This window comes from Neoarius graeffei, chromosome 13, assembly GCF_027579695.1.
Source record: "Neoarius graeffei isolate fNeoGra1 chromosome 13, fNeoGra1.pri, whole genome shotgun sequence".
In the NCBI taxonomy this organism is placed as follows: Eukaryota; Metazoa; Chordata; class Actinopteri; order Siluriformes; family Ariidae; genus Neoarius; species Neoarius graeffei.
Genome location: NC_083581.1, coordinates 70,473,756 through 70,492,742, shown reverse-complemented (window position 1 = coordinate 70,492,742; position 18,987 = coordinate 70,473,756). Strand labels below are relative to the sequence as shown.

Here is an 18,987-nt window from a genome sequence, read left to right as displayed (position 1 = left end):
ATCTGGTGATACCCAGCCCTATTAGAAAACACCTAACATTGTGAATGAGACGCGAGATATGGATATGACAATGATGCGCTACACTTCTCCCCCCAGTGCGCTCTCTCCTGGGCTCCAGCGGTAGTCAGGCAGTGCGCGTTCATTCAAGGTGTGACGATTCAGTTTTTCCACGAATCACAAGGCACACTTTTTTTTTTTGGCCTCTGTATGGACAGTTGAAAGTCACGCTTGGAAGACGCTCTGGACGCTTACTGTAGTGCTTTTATGGCTGAGGACTACAGTTGACTTGCTAACCTTAGGACTGCAGTCATCATGAACAGTTTTGCACTCAAGTTTCCTTCAATGAAGAGTTTTATAACATCAGTGAAACAGACTTCATGTTAAAACTGTTATCACGTTATCTGTTATCACCCAAATGAGGATGGGTTCCCTTTTGAGTCTGGTTTCTCTCGAGGTTTCTTTCTCATGTCGTCTGAGGGAGTTTTTCCTTGCCACCGTCGCCACAGGCTTGCTCATTGGGGAAAGATTCGGGATAAAATTACCTAAAGTCATTAAAATTCTGTAAAGCTGCTTTGCAACAATGTCTGTTGTTAAAGGGGAGCTGAAGTCATTTTTAAACTTGCTTTATTTCTTAATTAACGTGTTATTCAATGACGTTTTCGGTTTTAGTAACCTTATATCGTGACTCATATTGGCAACTAATTGCAATTAAATATTATACTTATCGGCCTATTCGTTTTTTAGCCGTGTTGAATTTAGTTCGTTTGGTCCACGGCAGGTGTCGCTTATCCGTGCGATCTTCACGAGACTTGTGCGAGACTTTGAAACGTGAAGCGTCAGCCAGGTGTCAGTGCCACCATTTTGAAAACTGTTTTCCAAACGAGATATTGCACAAAAACGAGTTTAAATGACGATTACTGCCTACTTTTTTCAAACTTTCCTGATCGCTATCAAAACAAACAAAACTTTCGGCTTGATTACATCAGCATTCGAAAGAGGGCGCGCGCGTCTTTTGACAACGTTGGCAGATGTCGGTCACTTTGATTTCCGCTGTACGTTTTACTTCCATCCTACGATGTCTCGCACAGGTCTCAACGAATCTCGTTTACGGCCATCGCTTCGACATATGGACTGATATATTACAGAGCATATTTCAAACACTCATAACTTGTTATAGCAGCGACAAAATAGCGATCAAAAATGCGTTCTGATATTTAATAAAATGAGAAATAGAATTTTGATTTTAAAAATTGCCTTCAGTTCTCCTTTAAAAGTGCTATTATCACTCGATTGACTTTGAATGTAACTATGAAATATGTAACACAGTTCAGTCATTTTTGGCATGTTTTAATTTTCAAACCGCAAAACACTAAGAAACAAAAAAGCAATGAAAAGTTCATGACTTTCGTCTCAGTCTTTCAAAACACAAAAATATAGTCACTTGTGTTCAAGTGAATACTGAATAACACCTCTTGAGACACAACATTCATTGTCCAGAGAGGAAATGACGCACTGCGATTGGAAGAAATGCCGCCAAACTGGGCTTTTAAAAGCCGGTGGCTTTAGGAATTCCGAGTCGTCCGCCATATTGTTCACAAAACACCGCGTGATCTTGCGAGATTGCTCTAGTAACCACAGGCATGGCTGTGCTCACGTACAGCTCGGATACCGAATCCAATTTTTATCCCCCGCTGGCCGAAAGGCCCGAAGGGGAATTATGTCGTGGCGATGTCTGTCCCGGGAAGGGTACTCACCTTCTGGAATCAACTCCTCTCTCAATTTTTGGAGGAATTTCACGAAACTTGGCAGGATTCTTTATTATATGTGGTTAATACGCATATTGCAATTTTGTTCAATTCGGTCACATTTTACCCGAGTTACAGCCCTTGATTAACAAAATTATAATTTGACAATTTCACGAGTGTATTTTCCTTCTGAAATCAACTCCTCTCACAGTGTTTGGAGAAATTTCACCAAACTTGGTAAAAGGCATCGTTACATGTCGGTAATACGCATATTATTTTGTTCAATTCGGTCACATTTTACCAGAGTTACAGCTTTTGATTAACAACCTTGTCCTTTCACAATTTCATGAAGGTGCGCTCGCCTTCTGACATCAACTCCTCTTAGAATTTTTGGACGAATTTCTCAAAGCTTGGCAGAAGCCCTTGTTATATGACAGTAATGCGCATATTGCGATTTAATTTCGTTTGTGAAAATTTTCCCAGAGTTTTGACCCTTGATTAAATAACTTGTACTTTGACAATTTCATGAGGGTGGACGTTCTTCTGAAATCAACTCCTCTCACAATTTGTGGAGGAATTTCACCAAACTTGGCAGAAGGCTGTGTTATAGGACAGTAATACACATATTGAAATTTTGCTTGATTTGGGCAAATTTTACCAGAGTTACGCCCTTGATTATTAACACTCTGAGGTCCTGGGCCTGTCGGACACTGTATGGCAGTCTGATGAACCTCGACATTTGTAAGTATTTCATCTAACTAAAAACATCCATGCAAAAGTGACGCACATGGTTATATTCTGGACCCCCTCAGCGATAATATGAAGGTAAAGTGAATGTAATGAAATTTGTTTTTATTTAAAGTAAGGTCAAACACAACCTTACAAAAAACTATTTTCAGAGTCTTCAAACCTTGTAAAAAAAAAAATGCAATAAATATATCTGCACAAGACTTTTGAAGTCTGAACCTTGTAAACATAGGTGTTGGCTACATAAGTAAGAACAGTATTCAGAAATGTTCTGTAGTTTCAATACTAATTGTCGAAACTTCAGACTACCTTTGTTTTCTCCAAAGCCAATTACCCTTTCAAATGAATATTGATGAGGTAGGTGTAATTCACCTGTAATCCTCCGTCACTGTCAATAGTCCATTTGTCAAAGACAAAGGCCCTGGCCCCTGTACCTCCCTGCCCCCCCTCCACACCTCTCTGCTTGGAAAGTTACTGCAAAGAAAAGAAGCCCTAAACGCCAAAGCTATCACGGTCACAGATTAAATATTCTGGCTTCTTCTAAATTTTATAATAAATATGCCCTCTTCAACTGTAAGATTACTCAATAAAATGTGTAATAGCTAATGATCATCCCTTGATTGTAGCTCTCTGCTGTCAGTCCTCATCGCGGTCCTCATCTGGATGCCAAGCATCATAACAATTCCGGTCAGGTTGAAGGCAAAGGAAAACATCATACGTTTTGCACTTCTTCCACAGGGTTTTTGTTTTCCTTCCCTGCAACCTGCGGTACACACAGGCTCTGCGACCATCACCGGCCTTATTCCCATTTGTGTTCAGCTCAGTCCCACAAACTGGCTTGTGAGCCTTGCCAACTTTCTTCAGAGGAACCTTTGGGGCCTCAAAACGAAGTGACACACCACACAGCTGTGCAGTGAGCTCCTCCATGAAATCCCTGTGGCTCAGGCTTTTCTTCTGCATGTCTTGCATGAGTTATTTGTGGAGGATGAAGGCATTTGTTGCAGCAATGTCCAGGAAGTGAAGAAAAGGCTTCTTGTACCACTTCACAGTTTTGTGCTGTGCTGTGTAGTACTGGATCAACTGGTCAGACAAGTCCACACCACCCATGAACTACTTGTACTCTACCATGGGTTTGGGGCATGGAACATGGCGTCTTGACCAGTCACTTCCTCAAGGTTTCTCAGTTGGTATGGAAACAAGTGAACATGTGCACTTGTTTATACCGGTGAAATGGGGTGTGTTCTCGCGTTCCCTTGCTACACAGTGAGCAAATGACGACACTGATGTTCCATGTGCTTAACATGTGAATAGCTGATGGGTGTGTTGTTAAGAGGCTGCTGCTGGCTGAAGTACAGAAATTTGTAAGATTTGTTTTTATTCTCTTTCCAAAGTGCGAAATAGAGGTTTTTTTAAAAATGTGTGTGTATTTGAAAACTAGAAGATTCAAGGTTTCTAGTGGTGTTACTTGAATGTTTTTAGCACAAAAACTTGCGGCGCTTTAGATGCGTTTTTACTAACAGTCCTAAAAGTCCCCTGTGGGGGGTCGGTGACCTGAGCGTGTTAACAAAATTGTATTTTGGCAAGTTTATCAAGGTGTGCTTGCTTTCTGAAATCAACTTCCCTCACAATTTTTATTATCCCCCGCTGGCTGAAAGGTCCAAAAGGGTATTATGTCATGGCGTTGTCCATCCATCCGTCCTGGGAAGGGTACTCACTTTCTGAAATCAGTTCCTCTCGCAATTTTTGGAGGCATTTCACGAAACTTGACAGGGTTCTTTGTTCCATGTCGATAATACGCAGGACTGATCAACAGTTACCGGAAACGTTTAGCTGCAGTTATTGCTGCACAAGGGGATCACACCAGATACTGAAAGCAAAGGTTCACATGCTTTTGCCACTCACAGATATGTAATATTGGATCATTTTCCTCAATAAATAAATGACCAAGTATAATATTTTTCTCATTTGTTTAACTGGGTTCTCTTTATCTACTTTTAGGACTTGTGTGAAAATCTGATGATGATTTCGGTCATATTTATGCAGAAATATAGAAAATTCTAAAGGGTTCACAAACTTTCAAGCACCACTGGATTGTGCTCTCAGAGCTCTCTTGTTAATCTAAAAATTATGCTGTTTGTCAGTTTGTCCTGCATCAAGGGTTATCGGGATGAAATTAGGTATTGTTCGTGAATCGTCGGTGAATCATGAGTCATTAAATTCTAATTGATTTTTGAATCATGGATTGAAATGGATCGATCGCTCGGGGATCGATTAATAGTCACACCTCTAGCGTTCCTGTGTTTTTTGGAAGGAGAGGGTGGGATTTTTCGTTTGGGTACTTTTAAAAATCTAGTTTACTTTTGCTGATTTCTCTGTAATTACCTAACCTACCTTTAAGTCAGGTGTATAATTCATTTCTATAAATAAAATTGGGTGATTTAATCATCCAAATCGCTTTTAGGTTTCAGCCTTCAAACTGTGATGTGTGCAGGAATTACTGAAGTTCTGTCCTGAAGAAAGATTCAAGACTGTTCTTGATAATCATTTCACCATGTCGGTAACGGTCACAGGAACCACGTTCGCAAAACTCTTTTTGGTTTGAGATGCTTAACAGCACGAGATGGTTTAAAGTTCTCTGTCCAATTTTTGGCCTGGTTTTGAGTCGTAGATATAAATTGCACATCAACATTCGTCAGTTACGACTTGAGATCATCTTGCAACACCGAAGTTGAAAATCTGAGTGTGAAAGCTTCTCGAATGCTCATCCAGAAGCTCACAGCACGGCTACGAAGACACTAATAGTAGTGACGAAACCTATTCGACGACAACCCCCAAAAAAAAGATCCTTATTACGTCAAGCTCACTTGTTTTAGTTTGTTTTATTCTGTTTAAATGTTTTCTGCACGAGCCCAGATCATCTCCACTGTTCTCGTAGTCATCGGTTTTAATCCCAAATCTGTCATTTAAGAATCTTTATCATTTTTACCTGGCATGGAGAACATTATGACGAAGCTTGTTATCGAATTTTTATTGCTATCATCTCGCGTAGTGTGAGAATTCATCATCGTAAAAGACTGATGTAATGCTTTTGTTGTTCCAGTGCAGCAAAAAAAAAAAAAAAATCAGGACATGCACTTAATTCAGGATTTTAAAAAATATATATTTATTTACTTGCTTGCTTACTTATAACCCCACGAATCTGTTTTGTTAAAGTTGCACAGGTTCCTTCAGGCTAAAAGACTTTGGGTGGCAACTGTATATCGTAAATATATCTAGCGCCCTCCTGCCCTCTAGTGGTAGACGTTGAGACTGCATGTTTAAGGCATGCACAGACTTGTCCAACAACTAATTTATTTGACAATTTTTTTTATAATATTACCTCCGTATCTACTCTATAATTAAAATGGCTTAGAGAATAGGATTCTATTTTTTAAAAAAAAACTACCCGTTATTTCCCAACACTTTCTGCCTGGAGCTGAGCGTACACACACACACACACACACACACACACACACAGACACACTTGTACATGGCAGATTGTGACTCAAACAGGAATCCAAGGAGGAAGTGAAAGAGATGAACTTGCGGTGTTTGGGTCAGATTTGTACCATCATGTCATTCCTTGTTCTCCTAGTAACACTGACTCATTCATGCAGAAAGTGTTGTAAATGTATAATATCCGGCTGGCTAACACGATGATGATTAGCACTGACTGTTGTTCATATGGCTTGGAAACCCTGACTGCATTTTTTTTTTTTTTAAAAGATCTGTAGAGATCTTGCAGTCACGTGACCGGAAAGTATACAACCGCCATCTTGTCGGTCAAAAACACCGCTGAATACTGCTGCACTCGTGTGCAGAATGGATCAATTTCAACCGACGGACTACACGGCTCATTTTTCTAATGACCAGATAACTAGATATATGTCTAAAATAAACGATCTACAGATTTGTGACCCTTATGGCTTTCCGGACGGAGTTTTCACGACCGGATTTTGAACTGCCAGCGGAATACCCGGACGTGTATAATTACCTCATTAACTTTCCCTCGCTGTTCAGTGGTGAAGCACTGCGTGCTTATAAATCTCTGGACAGTTATCTCTACAGAAATTCAGGATTTGTCAGCGACTCAGATGTGGCATCTTGTAAACAAGAATCCTCATTGGACGGGTAAGTCACTTAAGTATTGAGTATAGCACTGACCAGCCGATTATAGAATAGAATAAGGTAATTCCAGCTTGTCCGTCTTGTTTACATGGATCTGGCGTTGGAGAGGTAGAGGCTTGGCAGTGGAGATTTGAGTAGCTGTTTTCTGAGCTTAGTCAACAGGCCGGCTCTGCAGCATCGCTTTTGCTTCCGCTCCCAACGCCACCTCCTTCGCTTTGCTTCCGATAACAATCCACGGAGATCCCGCTGGTCTCGCTATCTCGTCCGGAATGTTTTTTTTTTTTTTTCTCGTCCGGAATGTTGTGCATGCGATGGAAATCGCTACAAACCGTCATTTTCTGCTGGAAACCAATGTCCAGTAAGTCCATACGGTTGTAGTGGATATTGAAGTCCGGTACAGACGAACAACACACAAAAAACATAACCGTGCACAGGTAGGGAGAGCTTGTAGCCGCAGCCGTTGTAGTAGAATTGTATATAGTAGGGTTTTCCAGAAGAAAAGGTAGAAGTAGAAGGCGGAATATGGCGTTTGACCGACAAGATGGCGTCTGTCACAATCTGGATCGGCTGTGACATCACATGCAAGTGCTCCATAAAGTGGAAGTCTCGCCACAATCCTGAAATTTCATGCTTTCAAAGCTGCCATTTTTGAAGCCTTTGAAGCTTCTCCTCTCGATGTTTTTCAGAACACACACGTGCGTTTTCATGCTGTGTGGAGGGAAAAGCTATAATTTAGTGACGTGTGTTACAACGGATAGCCTTTTTCAGTTGTGTGTGTGTGTGTGTGTGTGTGTGTGTGTGTGTGTGTGTGTGTAGATGTGGATCCAGGCCTAAAGAGTATCCACTTGGCCCCAGGCCCTGGTGTTGACTCGTCTCCCAGCCCGGATGCAGGACCTTCAGCCCCTCCGCGGCAACACCGCTCGCACCGCAGTGGGGGGGCCCGCGATGACCGTTACAGATCAGGTACCACCAATACACTCACTTTCGCCATCACCGTTGCACTTTGTGGCATCTGATTGGTGAAAGTTTCTATCTTGAATTCCTGGTTGCCGTGGTTTCACTGTGGTAGTACCATGAATGTGTGATGTGATATTGCACTAATTACAGAGGCAGCTACAGAATGTTCAAAAAACTGTATCTGACTACAACTCGTGTCTTTCTACTGTTACAAAAAAAAAAAAAAGGATGTTGAGAAGGAAGAAGCCTTTGTCACATGTACACGGGGCTTGATGTTAACTTTTAAACCCACTTGCCCTGGGGGGGCCCGTGAGAGTTAATTTCTACACCCCCCCCCCCCCCCCCCATCACTTGCCCCCTATTTTGCAAGTACTACTTTGGTTTCCCTAAAAAAAATAATAGTTGTGAATTGCAACGTTAAATGATCACACATTGACTTGAAGTTTGGTTGTTGATTAATTTTATTATTAAGTTTGGTTATTGGCTATTTTTTACTTGTAATGGACAATAACAGTTTTATCCAAAATTGTTTTTCCTGCCTTAGGCCACACCAATTTAATTAGCTGGTTCTTGGATTTTTTCAGGAAAAATATGAAGCGAGCAGGCGAAATCAAATTAAAAAAAAATGCTCTGATAGTAAAATTAGCAGTGGAAATAGACCAACCAATACAGGCAAACCAGTAAACAGAATTTCAACATACCTGTCAAAGATTTTACGCGTCTGTTTGCTGAATATCCTAACAATCGCTAACACAGGCTTTGTAGGATTCCGCTCCACAGGCATGTTTCTTCCGCAAGTCTTTATCTAAAGTGAAAGGGGCGATTTGATTGGTTTTCGGCGTCACGTGACCTCATGTCACGTGACCTTTTCTGTTGGCGGGAGTTTGATTTCGATTTTTTTTTTTTTTCATTTTGCATTTTTTTTTCAAGCGGCGATTCCAAGAACCATCTAATTAAATTGCTGTGGCCTTAGTCGATTTATTTCCATTTCACATGCGTGCAGCTGTTGTAAATTTCAGTGTGTTTGTGCAGAACTCTCTGACTGTAGGTTCATGACTCGATAATGTAGAAATCATAAAAAAGGAAGAAAGCACAACTTTATTCATCACACACTTGTGAAATTTCCTCTCTGCATTTAACCCATCTGAAGCAGTGAACACATGCACAGACACGTGAGCCATGAGCGCTCACACACAACCAGAGCAGTGGGCAGCCATGCTAACAGCGCCCGGGGAGCAGTTGGGAGTTCAGTGCCTCGCTCAAGGGCACCTCAGCCCAAGGCCGTCCCATATTAACCTAACCTGCATGTCTTTGGACTGTGGGGGAAACTGGAGCACCCGGAGGAAACCCACGCAGACACGGGGAGAACATGCAAACTCTGCCCAGAAAGGCCCTCACCAGCTGCTGGGCTTGAACCCAGAACCTTTTCACTGTGAGGTGACCGTGCTAACCACTACACCACCGTGCCGCCCACAAATAGAAATCTCTAACAGAGTTTGTATGAAGAAAACAATAGGGTGCCAAGACTTTTGAACAGTCCTGTGTTTGAGAATATTTATATATCGGGGTGGTGTTATATCATCCACCTCTCAAATCAAAGTCCTTCCCACGCCATGTAGCGCATATGGCGGCGCCGATCTCCGTTTCCGTAGCCCTCGGCCTCTCGCCTATTACATAGCTAGGGTTACAGTGGGGGGCGTGTCCTCTGGTAACTGCAAGAGTTTGACTCCCCACTCACATCTGTATTGCAGCGTGCCTTGCCAGATGGCAGTAGGTACCATTTTTATGATGGTATTTGATATGACCCGACTGTGAGTAGAACTCATGATCACCCGATTGAGAGGCGGACACGCTAACCACTAGGCCAACTCGCGGTATCATCCACCTCTAGGTTAGGAAAAAAGGGGGGGGGGGGGAACCAGCGCTCCGTCATGACAGAGAGGATAATGTTTGAGTTTAAAATTGTTTAGTGTATAGGTTGTGGGTGTTTTATTACAGACCTGGCAACCTGTAACTGAATCAGTGCAGCCGGTCTGTCATGATGCAGCACGTTTTTTTTTTTTTTTTTGGTTAAACCTAGAGGTGGAGGATAAAAATATATATATATATATATATATATATATATATATATATATATATATATATATATATATATATATATATAATATTTATATATATATATTTTTTTTTTCACATGTTCCTTTGATAACAGAAACACAGTTCCAGCTCTTTCTGCTCTTAATCTGTTCTGTTCTTTCAGGATTTTTCACGCATGTCACTACTTGTTGAGGTTTTTTTTTTTTTTTTTTAAATGCCTGAGTTGTTTGAAACCAATCTGGGTTTTCTGTCTCGAATAAGGAAGCTTCTTCACCTTTAAGAAAATCAAACTCTTTCATGAAGGTGCTAACTCGAATGCGAGCAGAAAAAAAATGAAACGAGTTTCTTCAGCGAACTCTTCCATCCTCACTTCCGACTTTGTTTTGTAAAGTACATTTTAAATACAATCGTGAATTTCTCTGGAATTTTCAGGCTGAGCTCCTCTCCTCTTCTTATTCTTTAACCACTCATTTCCTGATTCTTGAAGCATTTGCTTCTATTTGTTAACCTTTGTCTTGTTAGCGGGGAGACGGTAATGCCTCTTATCTGTTTCTCTGTTTGAACGAGCAAAAACGGCGCAAAAAATTAACCATACTGAAGACCGATTAAGCCCTGCATGCCTAAAAGACGGTGTCTGTCTGACCCCAGCTGTAATTATCACGTGATGCGTAACGTCATGCACAAGGGGTCTATAAACAGTATGTATACCATACTACAACAGCGGGGGGGGGGTATAAAATAACTTGCAAAGCACTAAATGAAACCGAGACGAAGAAAACAGCCAAGACATAATGGCGGATACATAGTGAAGGGACGCTCTTAGGAATTGAAATAAAAGATCAAAAAGCCTAATTTTTGTGGTGCTAGCTCGTAATATATGCTCATTCCAACTTGCCTGGTCGGGCATGTCGGGGACATATCCCACTTGCCCAAACGCATGTTTCACTTGCCCCGGGCAATCGGGCAGTCCTTAATGTCAAGCCCTGGTATACTCTAGCACAGTGAAAATTCCTCCTCTGCATTTAACCCATCTGAGTGAACAATGAAAACACACATACTCAGAGCAGTGGGCAGCTATGCTACAGTGCCCAGGGAGCAGTTGAGGGTTAGATGCTTTGCTCAAGGGCACTTCAGCCATGATACAGAAGGAGGAGAAAATGAAGTCCCCTCACGTTTTTCCTGCCAGTCCAGTTGCTTCCGTCACCTTCAGGCTGCCTCCTGTCCAGTATGACCAACACTCTTGCAGTCAGACTCAACATTCATAACAGCACTGCGTTGTTTTATGAGTGGGTGCATCAAACTACTTCAGTCCTGCATCATCGCTGGTTCTAAAGCTCTCGACGAGGAACAGAACGTCTCTTTCCGTCCCTCTCGTTGCCAGTTGTCACATCACTTTGCTGTGAATCAACTTTTTGACATCACTTGCCTAGGAATCCAAAATCTTTCTATTTGCCCAAAGTATCTTCAGTACATTCAGTCCATGGTAATTTACTTCAGCAGTTTGGCCCAAGACAGACAAATAAGACTAAACAATACATAAGAGCGCACCATGGCTGCCAGGGACGGCGCCAAACTAGGAAGAAAAATCTCTGTGAATCTCTAACAGCGCGCACTGACTCCAAGCGAATGACTTAAGACTGCTTTGCTTTGCTATTTTGCAATGCTGCCCATGTGATGACTCCTTTCCTAGCCCCCCCAACCCTTCACCACTTCATTGTCGACAACATTTTAAGCATCACCCTCATCAGTCATCGTGATGTACTGCTGAACTCAAATGTTTGCTTACGAAATGGCCAATTGTTAGACGCCTCATTCCATTTAGACAGATTTCACTGCAAAAATGACACCTTGACAAGTGGAAATAATTTCAACAGAGCGGTGCTGTAGTCGAGTCACTAAACCTCGAGTCAGAGTCCAGTCTCAAGTCTCCAGTGTTCAAGTCCGAGTCATTTAAAAAAAAAAAAAATTAGAGTCGAGTCCGAGAACAAGACTCCAACCGCACCATTTGACGGCGGCTGTTTCAGCGCCATGAACATAACGTATGAACAGGTGAATGTGCTTCTCTTTATCAGGGAGTGTGAAGTATTCTGTCAGAGATGGTTGGGAGACGGATGCAAGTGCTGAAGGGGTGTTTATTAATACAAGTCAAGACGGTAAACAATCCAGAACGGCAGGCGAAATCGTACAACGGTGAAACAGGCGATAGGTCGAGGGAGGCGCAAACAGGCAGAATCAAAAACAAGAAACAGGAAATCGGGGATCAGGAAACCAGACAAGGAAATAAGGCTCGGTAATGTGTCAGCAACGCAAGTCAATACTTCACAAATTGAGTGTTTTTTTCAGTCTTTAGATAGGCATGCTGATTGCACCTTAATCCTGTGCAGGTGCGAGTCATTTAAGGCGTGCAGGTGTGACGCTCTTGCACGAAATTAGGACAAAAATTAACGTAGATGTAAATATAAAGATCTTTTGCCAAATTATTATGGCATGTTACAAAAAAATAAAGGAAAAAAATCCGAGTCCTCGTCTCCAATTTACGAGTCCGAATGCAGTTCATGGGCGAGTCCGAGTCATCGGTGCTCGAGTCCAAGTCAAGTCACAAAGCCTTAAAATTAGGGCACGAGTCAGACTCGAGTATTACAAGCCTGGAATATAGTCACACATACCCCTTTTCCACCAAATCAGTTCCAGGGCTGGTTCGGGGCCAGTGCTTGTGCTGGTTCACAACTCGTTCAACTTGCGAGCCAGCTGAGAACCAGTTTGCTTTTCCATAGCTCGCGGTGCTAAGGGGAGACACGTCATTACGTCGCTGTATACGTCAGTTACGTCGCTACGTTTGCATAAACCTTGGCGCGAATATTGAAGCAAAAACAACACGGAAGAAGCAGCAGCAACAACAATAATAATAATGGATGACTTCGCGTTTGTACAGCTGCTGCTTCTCGTCGCTTAAAAATGGCGATCTTTCGCGGTCTTGTTATTGTTGTTGGTCTAAACAACTCCGCCTCCCCCGCTGACGTAAGCGGTTCTTTCCTCTGGCCCAGCAGAGAGTTGGTGCTAGCCTGGAACCGTTTTTTCTGGCCCCAGAGCCAGTTCTTTGTCAGTGGAAACAGAAAACCCGGTTCCAAACTAAGCACTGGCCCCGAACCAGCCCTGGAACTGCTTTGGTGGAAAAGGGGCAACATATCTAATATTTAACAGGGTTTTTTCTAGAAAAATTTAGTATGAGGGCGCTCACCATGGCGAGGGAGCGAAGCGGGGGGGGGGGAGATGGTGCCAGTTGTCCCCCCCCCCCGCCGTGCAAAGCCTTTGAAAAATGCTCCAATGGGACATTCTGAGGCTATCTGAGAGGGAAATTGTAACAAATTGTCTGTCAACATTGAAAAAGAAAGAAGTAATCTTCTTCTGCCCCGGACAGTCTTTGGCTTTCTTCCGCTTCGTGCCGCGGGATGACATCTTTAAATGCCCAAGTGTCAACAAAAACAACTCGCGAACTACTTCTGTCAAAAGCTCCCGCGCCGGTGGGTGAAAGGTCATTCAGTCTCGAGAAATCTCGCTCTACAAGTCAGCTGACCTTGTATGTAACCCATGTCAAATCTCGCGAGAGCAGCCGCGACAAGTAAACAACTAAACATGGCGCCTCAGTCTGAAAAACGCCAATTCGGATTGCTTTTGCACCGTCTGGCGGTGTATCTACTATGATTGGAATATTTTTGGAGCAATTATAACGTATTTGATGATCAGACACATTGTCACATAGTGTTGCTGGGATGTTTTCACGGAGTTGGTAAGGGGGCGGACGCCGAGAGTAAGAGGGCGCAGCGCCCCTGTTCCCCCGTTTAGACGAAAGCCTGTTTAAGTTATTCTACGAAATTGAGTCGTACATGAGCTGATAGCTGATGAGGTACGTAGCACCAAGTCGGCTATAAGCTATGTATGACCAGTTTGAGTGGAATAACTGTTTGTTGTATTCTATCCACATTCACTGGATTTTGAGAAACGGAGTATTTTTGTTTTTTGCAAATTCGATCAGTAAAAACTTGATACAAAACGTCCGACAAAATCATAATTCCGCTAAGAACGTAAACAAACGGCGAAATGACAGGAGCAGTTTGTGAAAAATGCGATGATAAATTCTTGTGAAATTAAGAGACATTTTTACCATCAAGTACACTTTTTTTTTTTTTTTTGGAGTTTTGTTTTTGAGTTTTTTTTTTGTTTTTTTTTTAAATTTCATCCTCAGTTGGTTCAGCAACACACTCCGCCATTTTGTTTTTCCTCTCCTTACAGTATATGAGCTGATCTCGTCGTCGTGGAGTAGCTAATCAGAGCGTGCGATTGCTCATATCCAGCGAATGTGAATGGAATAATTCCTATTCTAAGATGACCCCGAACCAATTGTTATTTTTGTTAGCGTAATATAAAAAAAAGGCTCTTGTTTTTGAGTGTAAAGCTGTCGAGAGCATTTTAATGGTCTCTTTGGCATTTTATTTAACACATTGAAGCCCTCCAGAATGCTTTATCTTGAACTCTGAGCAATCTTATTTGGTAAACTAAGCCCAAGTCTGAGAACGTGAATGGGTTTTTGATTGCGTTGTTCCGTCAAACGCACGCCCCATAGCACCTCTTGGCACTTGGAGTAAAGTGAATATGCTTTCTAATCCTCTGAAATGCCTGTACTGTAATATGCATCTTCTTTCCTTGTCTCAGATATCCATACAGAAGCCGTACAGGCGGCTCTAGCTAAGCATAAAGAGCAGAAGATGGCACTGCCCATGCCCACTAAGCGTCGATCAGCGTTTGTCCACGCCGCGATGGAGAACTGCACCCCTCCTGGTGAGTAGCGAGCTCACGCCCACTAGCCTTCTGCTGCCCCTTCTGTTCACAGCTCAGTGACCAGGGCTGAGAAGACGCAGCATGCCAGAGATCAGAGCCAGGGCTGACAGGGGGAGGAGCTTGTTTAAGAAAAGCTTATGAGGTTTAATAAGTAATGTGCAGAAGAAAAAAAACATAAGATGTAAAATGCATGTACTGTATGTTTTTGCATGTACACGTGGAAGCGTGACCTAGAGACCTCGAATGCTGTTCAGTTCCTGACTCCGTTCCAGTCTGATCCTCCTGCTGGTTTTGATTTGAAAAATCTCATCAAATCCTCGCCACTTTTGTGAGCGAACATCCTTGTGCTGGTATTTTTCATGATCATCTTGTGCATCTGCGTAGACACGTCGTCCGCGTCGGAGGATGAAGGGTCTCTGCGCAGACGCCAGGCTGCAGTGAGTGCGGTTCTTGCTCAGAGTCTGCAGAATTCGGAGTTTTGGATCAATCGCTCCATCCAGGGATCGTCCACTTCATCCTCGGCCTCGTCCACCCTGTCGCACGGAGACGGCAGCAAGAACCACATCCAGAACACGCTGGCAGATGTGCTCGCGCACACTCGCATAGGTACGCCAACACTTTTCACGCACTTTACAGCGACAAAGTATTGACACTGTTTTAAGGGGTGTTCACACGGCAACTTTTACTCCGGTGTAGCGCCGGGGCTGCCCCGGTAGAGCGTTCACACGGTACAAAGTTATACCGGTGTAGCCCCTGAACGCTGCTTAAACCGGTGCAAATCTAACCCTGCTCGGGAGGCGGTTTAAGAAATTTACTCCGGAGTAAATGCTAGTTTGCGGGGCAGCACCGATATAAAATGGGACGTCTGAACGCTACAGGGGTAGACTCGCTACGCGTGAGGAGAGTTGATTACATACGGGCATTGCATAATTTGCATCCTGGTATTTTGCGCTTCCAAAATGGCGAATATCAACAACAACAGAACTGCGTGTCTTCCAGTGTTGCCAGATTGGGCGGTTTTAAGTGCATTTTGGCGGATTTGAACATATTTTGGGCTGGAAAACGTCAGCAGTATCTGGCAACACTGGTGTCTTCATCCACGTTGTTTTCCCGGCGCTTGGTGATGCCGTGACAACCGGGAAAAGGAAGTACATTTTCACGCATGAGCATATTCCATTTCCGCATTATGCTATGCTATCGTATAGCACGGTCGCAAAAACTGCCGTGTGAACGCAAGTGGGGCTGCACCGGTGCTAACGCGCTTCTCTCTAGTAAGCAGGTTTGTGACGTGTGAACGCTGCACAAAATTTACACCGGTGTAGGATATATCGCAACAAAATACATCGGTGCAGCATCGATGCAAATATGTGCCGTGTGAACACTCCTTTAGCTTTAAAAAGGGCAGTGTCAAAGGGATTTGATGGAGATCTGAATAAGGCCTCGGTATATTTCCAGGCCAGACTCTTCTGCCTGAAAAGCCATCACCTGACTGCATTAAAGTGGCTTATTACGAGGAACAGGATGTGTTCTGCACTCAATAAATGCAAAGTGGCAAAGGGAAATTGTCAAGCACCATTTCGTTTCACATCATTAAGCTACGTCAGTGTTTTATAAGCAGCAGTAATGGATTCTAAGGGACTGATTTTCTTGGTGATGGTCCATGTGCTCCTCTGACACTGGAGATGCACGATGCAAATGTGCACGACTACCAATAATGGCAACACTTTGGGTTTCTTTACAACTGCACTGTGGCCAGAACTATAGAGTAATTAATGTTTATTAATCTCCAGCATTAGTAGGAAATCGGGATGCTTTACCACCGCACTCTGGTTCTTCTGTTATTAGTTTTTTACTGTCGCTCTGATACTTCGTCCTTTTTTTTTTTTTTCCGAAACCAATTATGATTTTTTTTAATAAACAGTTCAAAATATACTTATGCAGGAGAAAAACTTAAAATCCACAGTATAATTAAATAATATTGGCTGGCGTTGAGTGGTCTGTCAGATATATTCCATTCAGCTAGCATGATCTTGTCCAAGTTGAAGACGAGTAGCTGAATGGAATATATCTGATATACTACGAAAAAAGCCATAATTATTATCATTATTATTATACTACATACACATTTGATGGAACAATTATAGATTTTACAAAAACTTAGTGCATATTCTGGACCAATTTTGTTTTTTTAATATGAAAGTATGTCCCTTTACACACTCATCCAGAAGGGTAATTTTGCATAAGGCCATCTGTCTACAGCAGAAAAAAATAAAATGACAAAACACGTCTGGAAAAATCCCAAGTGAGTCTGGAGCCAGATTCGTGACGTTATCTGCGGAAGCGCCAGCAGGCTGCGCGAGCTTTGCACGGTTTCAGTGCACAGCCTGTGTAGACCAAGCGCTCCCATTTCTCTCTCATTGTCCGGCCTTTTAGGAAATGACGAGTACTAATCCCATCAAGATTGGTGTTGCTACACCCTCCTACGATACATCTGTTATCCATTTTAATAATTACGCGATAACGTTGAAGAAATTTGCAGAAAACCACCAGGTCGTTTTCTCATAAACAAACCAGCGCTGATGTAGGATTCAGAAGGAGGCGTCCCGCACGCGACGTCACGAAAATCAGTGTTTGCCGGGAAATCCAAATGCCAAGTTTTTTCAGAGGCGGACCAATTCGCCTCAAACGGCTCGATTTCAACTGAATTTTTCTGGTATTGCGCAAGGTAAAAAAATTGCAGAGAATGCAGAATGTGACAGATATTTGACCAAAGTTTAATATAAAATAAGAGAATTACATTGATCTTGATAGGCGGCACGGTGGTGTAGTGGTTAGCGCTGTCGCCTCACAGCAAGAAGGTCCGGGTTCGAGCCCCGTGGCTGGTGAGGGCCTTTCTGTGTGGAGTTTGCATGTTCTACCCGTGTCCGCATGGGTTTCCTCCGGGTGCTCCGGTTTCCCCCAAAGACATGCAGGTTAGGTTAACTGGTGACTCTAAATTGAGCGTAGGTGTGAATGTGAGTGTGAATGGTTCTGTGTCTGTGTGTAAGCCCTGTGATGACCTGGCGACTTGTCCAGGGTGTACCCCGCCTTTCGCCCGTAGTCAGCTGGGATAGGCTCCAGCTTGCCTGCGACCCTGTAGAACAGGATAAAGCGGCTACAGATGAGGAGATGAGACATGGATCTTGCTCCTGAATTTACCTGTGATATGCGCTTTAAGAACAGGGGGGTTACTGACCAATATCGAATGCTGATTCTGATCAAATGTAATCCAATGTTGTGTCAATCCATTGTACATGTATAAAGTCAAAGTTCTAACAATAAAAATGGTACAAGTCCAGAAAGCCTGAACAACAACCCGACTTGTATACAAGCTATATCCAGGTTAACAGTTCAAGTTCAAAGTTACTTTTGGTCGTAGTTAATTGTTCCATTGCAGTTGTTCAAAACGAAAGGGCTTTACTGAGCGAAGTCCACGAGTGAAATCCTCTTGTAAAAGTCTCTGTCACATTTCCTCACCTCCAAGTAGAGCTCTGACAATATTTCCGCTATTGCTCTCTCTTCCAGTTTTTCGATGTCCATTGATGTTTTTCTCTTGTAAATATGCGTGAAGAATTTATAATGAAGTTTTGGGAGCCTTCAGGTGTTCAGCGCGTCTTTCTCTTTGAATCTTCCGCTTTTAATGAAGCAAACCTCACGGCTATGTTCGTGTACAAACTGTCAGTCACTCGCTCGTGCAGAAGTTTTACATCTCCGTGTCTCTCTTCCAGTTTTTTTTTTTTTCATGTCCGTTGGTATGTTTTTCTCTTGTAAATGTGCGAGAAGATTATATAATCAAGTTTTGGTAGTCTTTTAGGTGTTCAGCATGTCTTTAGTTTCAGTTTTCAGTTTATTTATTTAGTACTTAAACCTAGCACAGGATTTTCTCTTTCCTGGCCGACAAAGAAATGATTATGCGCCTGCGCAGCAGAAGTTTTGTCATTGGATCTTCGCATCAGCTCCGATATGTGACGTCGTGTTGTCTTGACAACGTGCAGTATTAAAACAATCTTGCACGCTCATCCTCCATTGGGTAGAGTGGCATAATACATGTTGAATAAGTGATACGCTAACAATATTGCATGCTATCGAACCAAATGAATGAAACCCGCTAGAAGGGAACAGAACACGTTTTTATTCCATTCAAAAAAGTGTCCTGTGTGTGTGTAATAATTAAATTATTCGCCAAAGGAGAAGCAAATATCGGTACATAATAACCGAGACGAAATCGAGGTTGTTATTGGCCGATATTCACTGAGCCTGAGGTGGATAATTGTTTTAGTATAAATACACGGGTGTTTTTTTTTTTTTTTAATGCGTTTAAAAAAATTTATTTCAAACTTCAAAAGCAGCGTGCAAATGTAATAAAGGTGCTGCGCAGACTTGTCACTGATCTACTCCG

General features: G+C 42.6%; 1 protein-coding gene across 1 annotated transcript in view; it reads left to right on the top strand.

Annotated features, from left to right (window-relative positions):
- dip2ba (disco-interacting protein 2 homolog Ba) overlaps window positions 1-18,987 on the top strand; it is a 183,655-nt gene that overhangs the window by 96,128 nt on the left and 68,540 nt on the right. Inside the window, exons 3-5 of the mRNA XM_060938440.1 lie at window positions 7,476-7,622; window positions 14,424-14,549; window positions 14,934-15,155. Of these exons, the coding sequence (XP_060794423.1) occupies window positions 7,476-7,622; window positions 14,424-14,549; window positions 14,934-15,155 (495 nt within the window). The remainder of the gene's footprint in view (window positions 1-7,475; window positions 7,623-14,423; window positions 14,550-14,933; window positions 15,156-18,987) is intronic.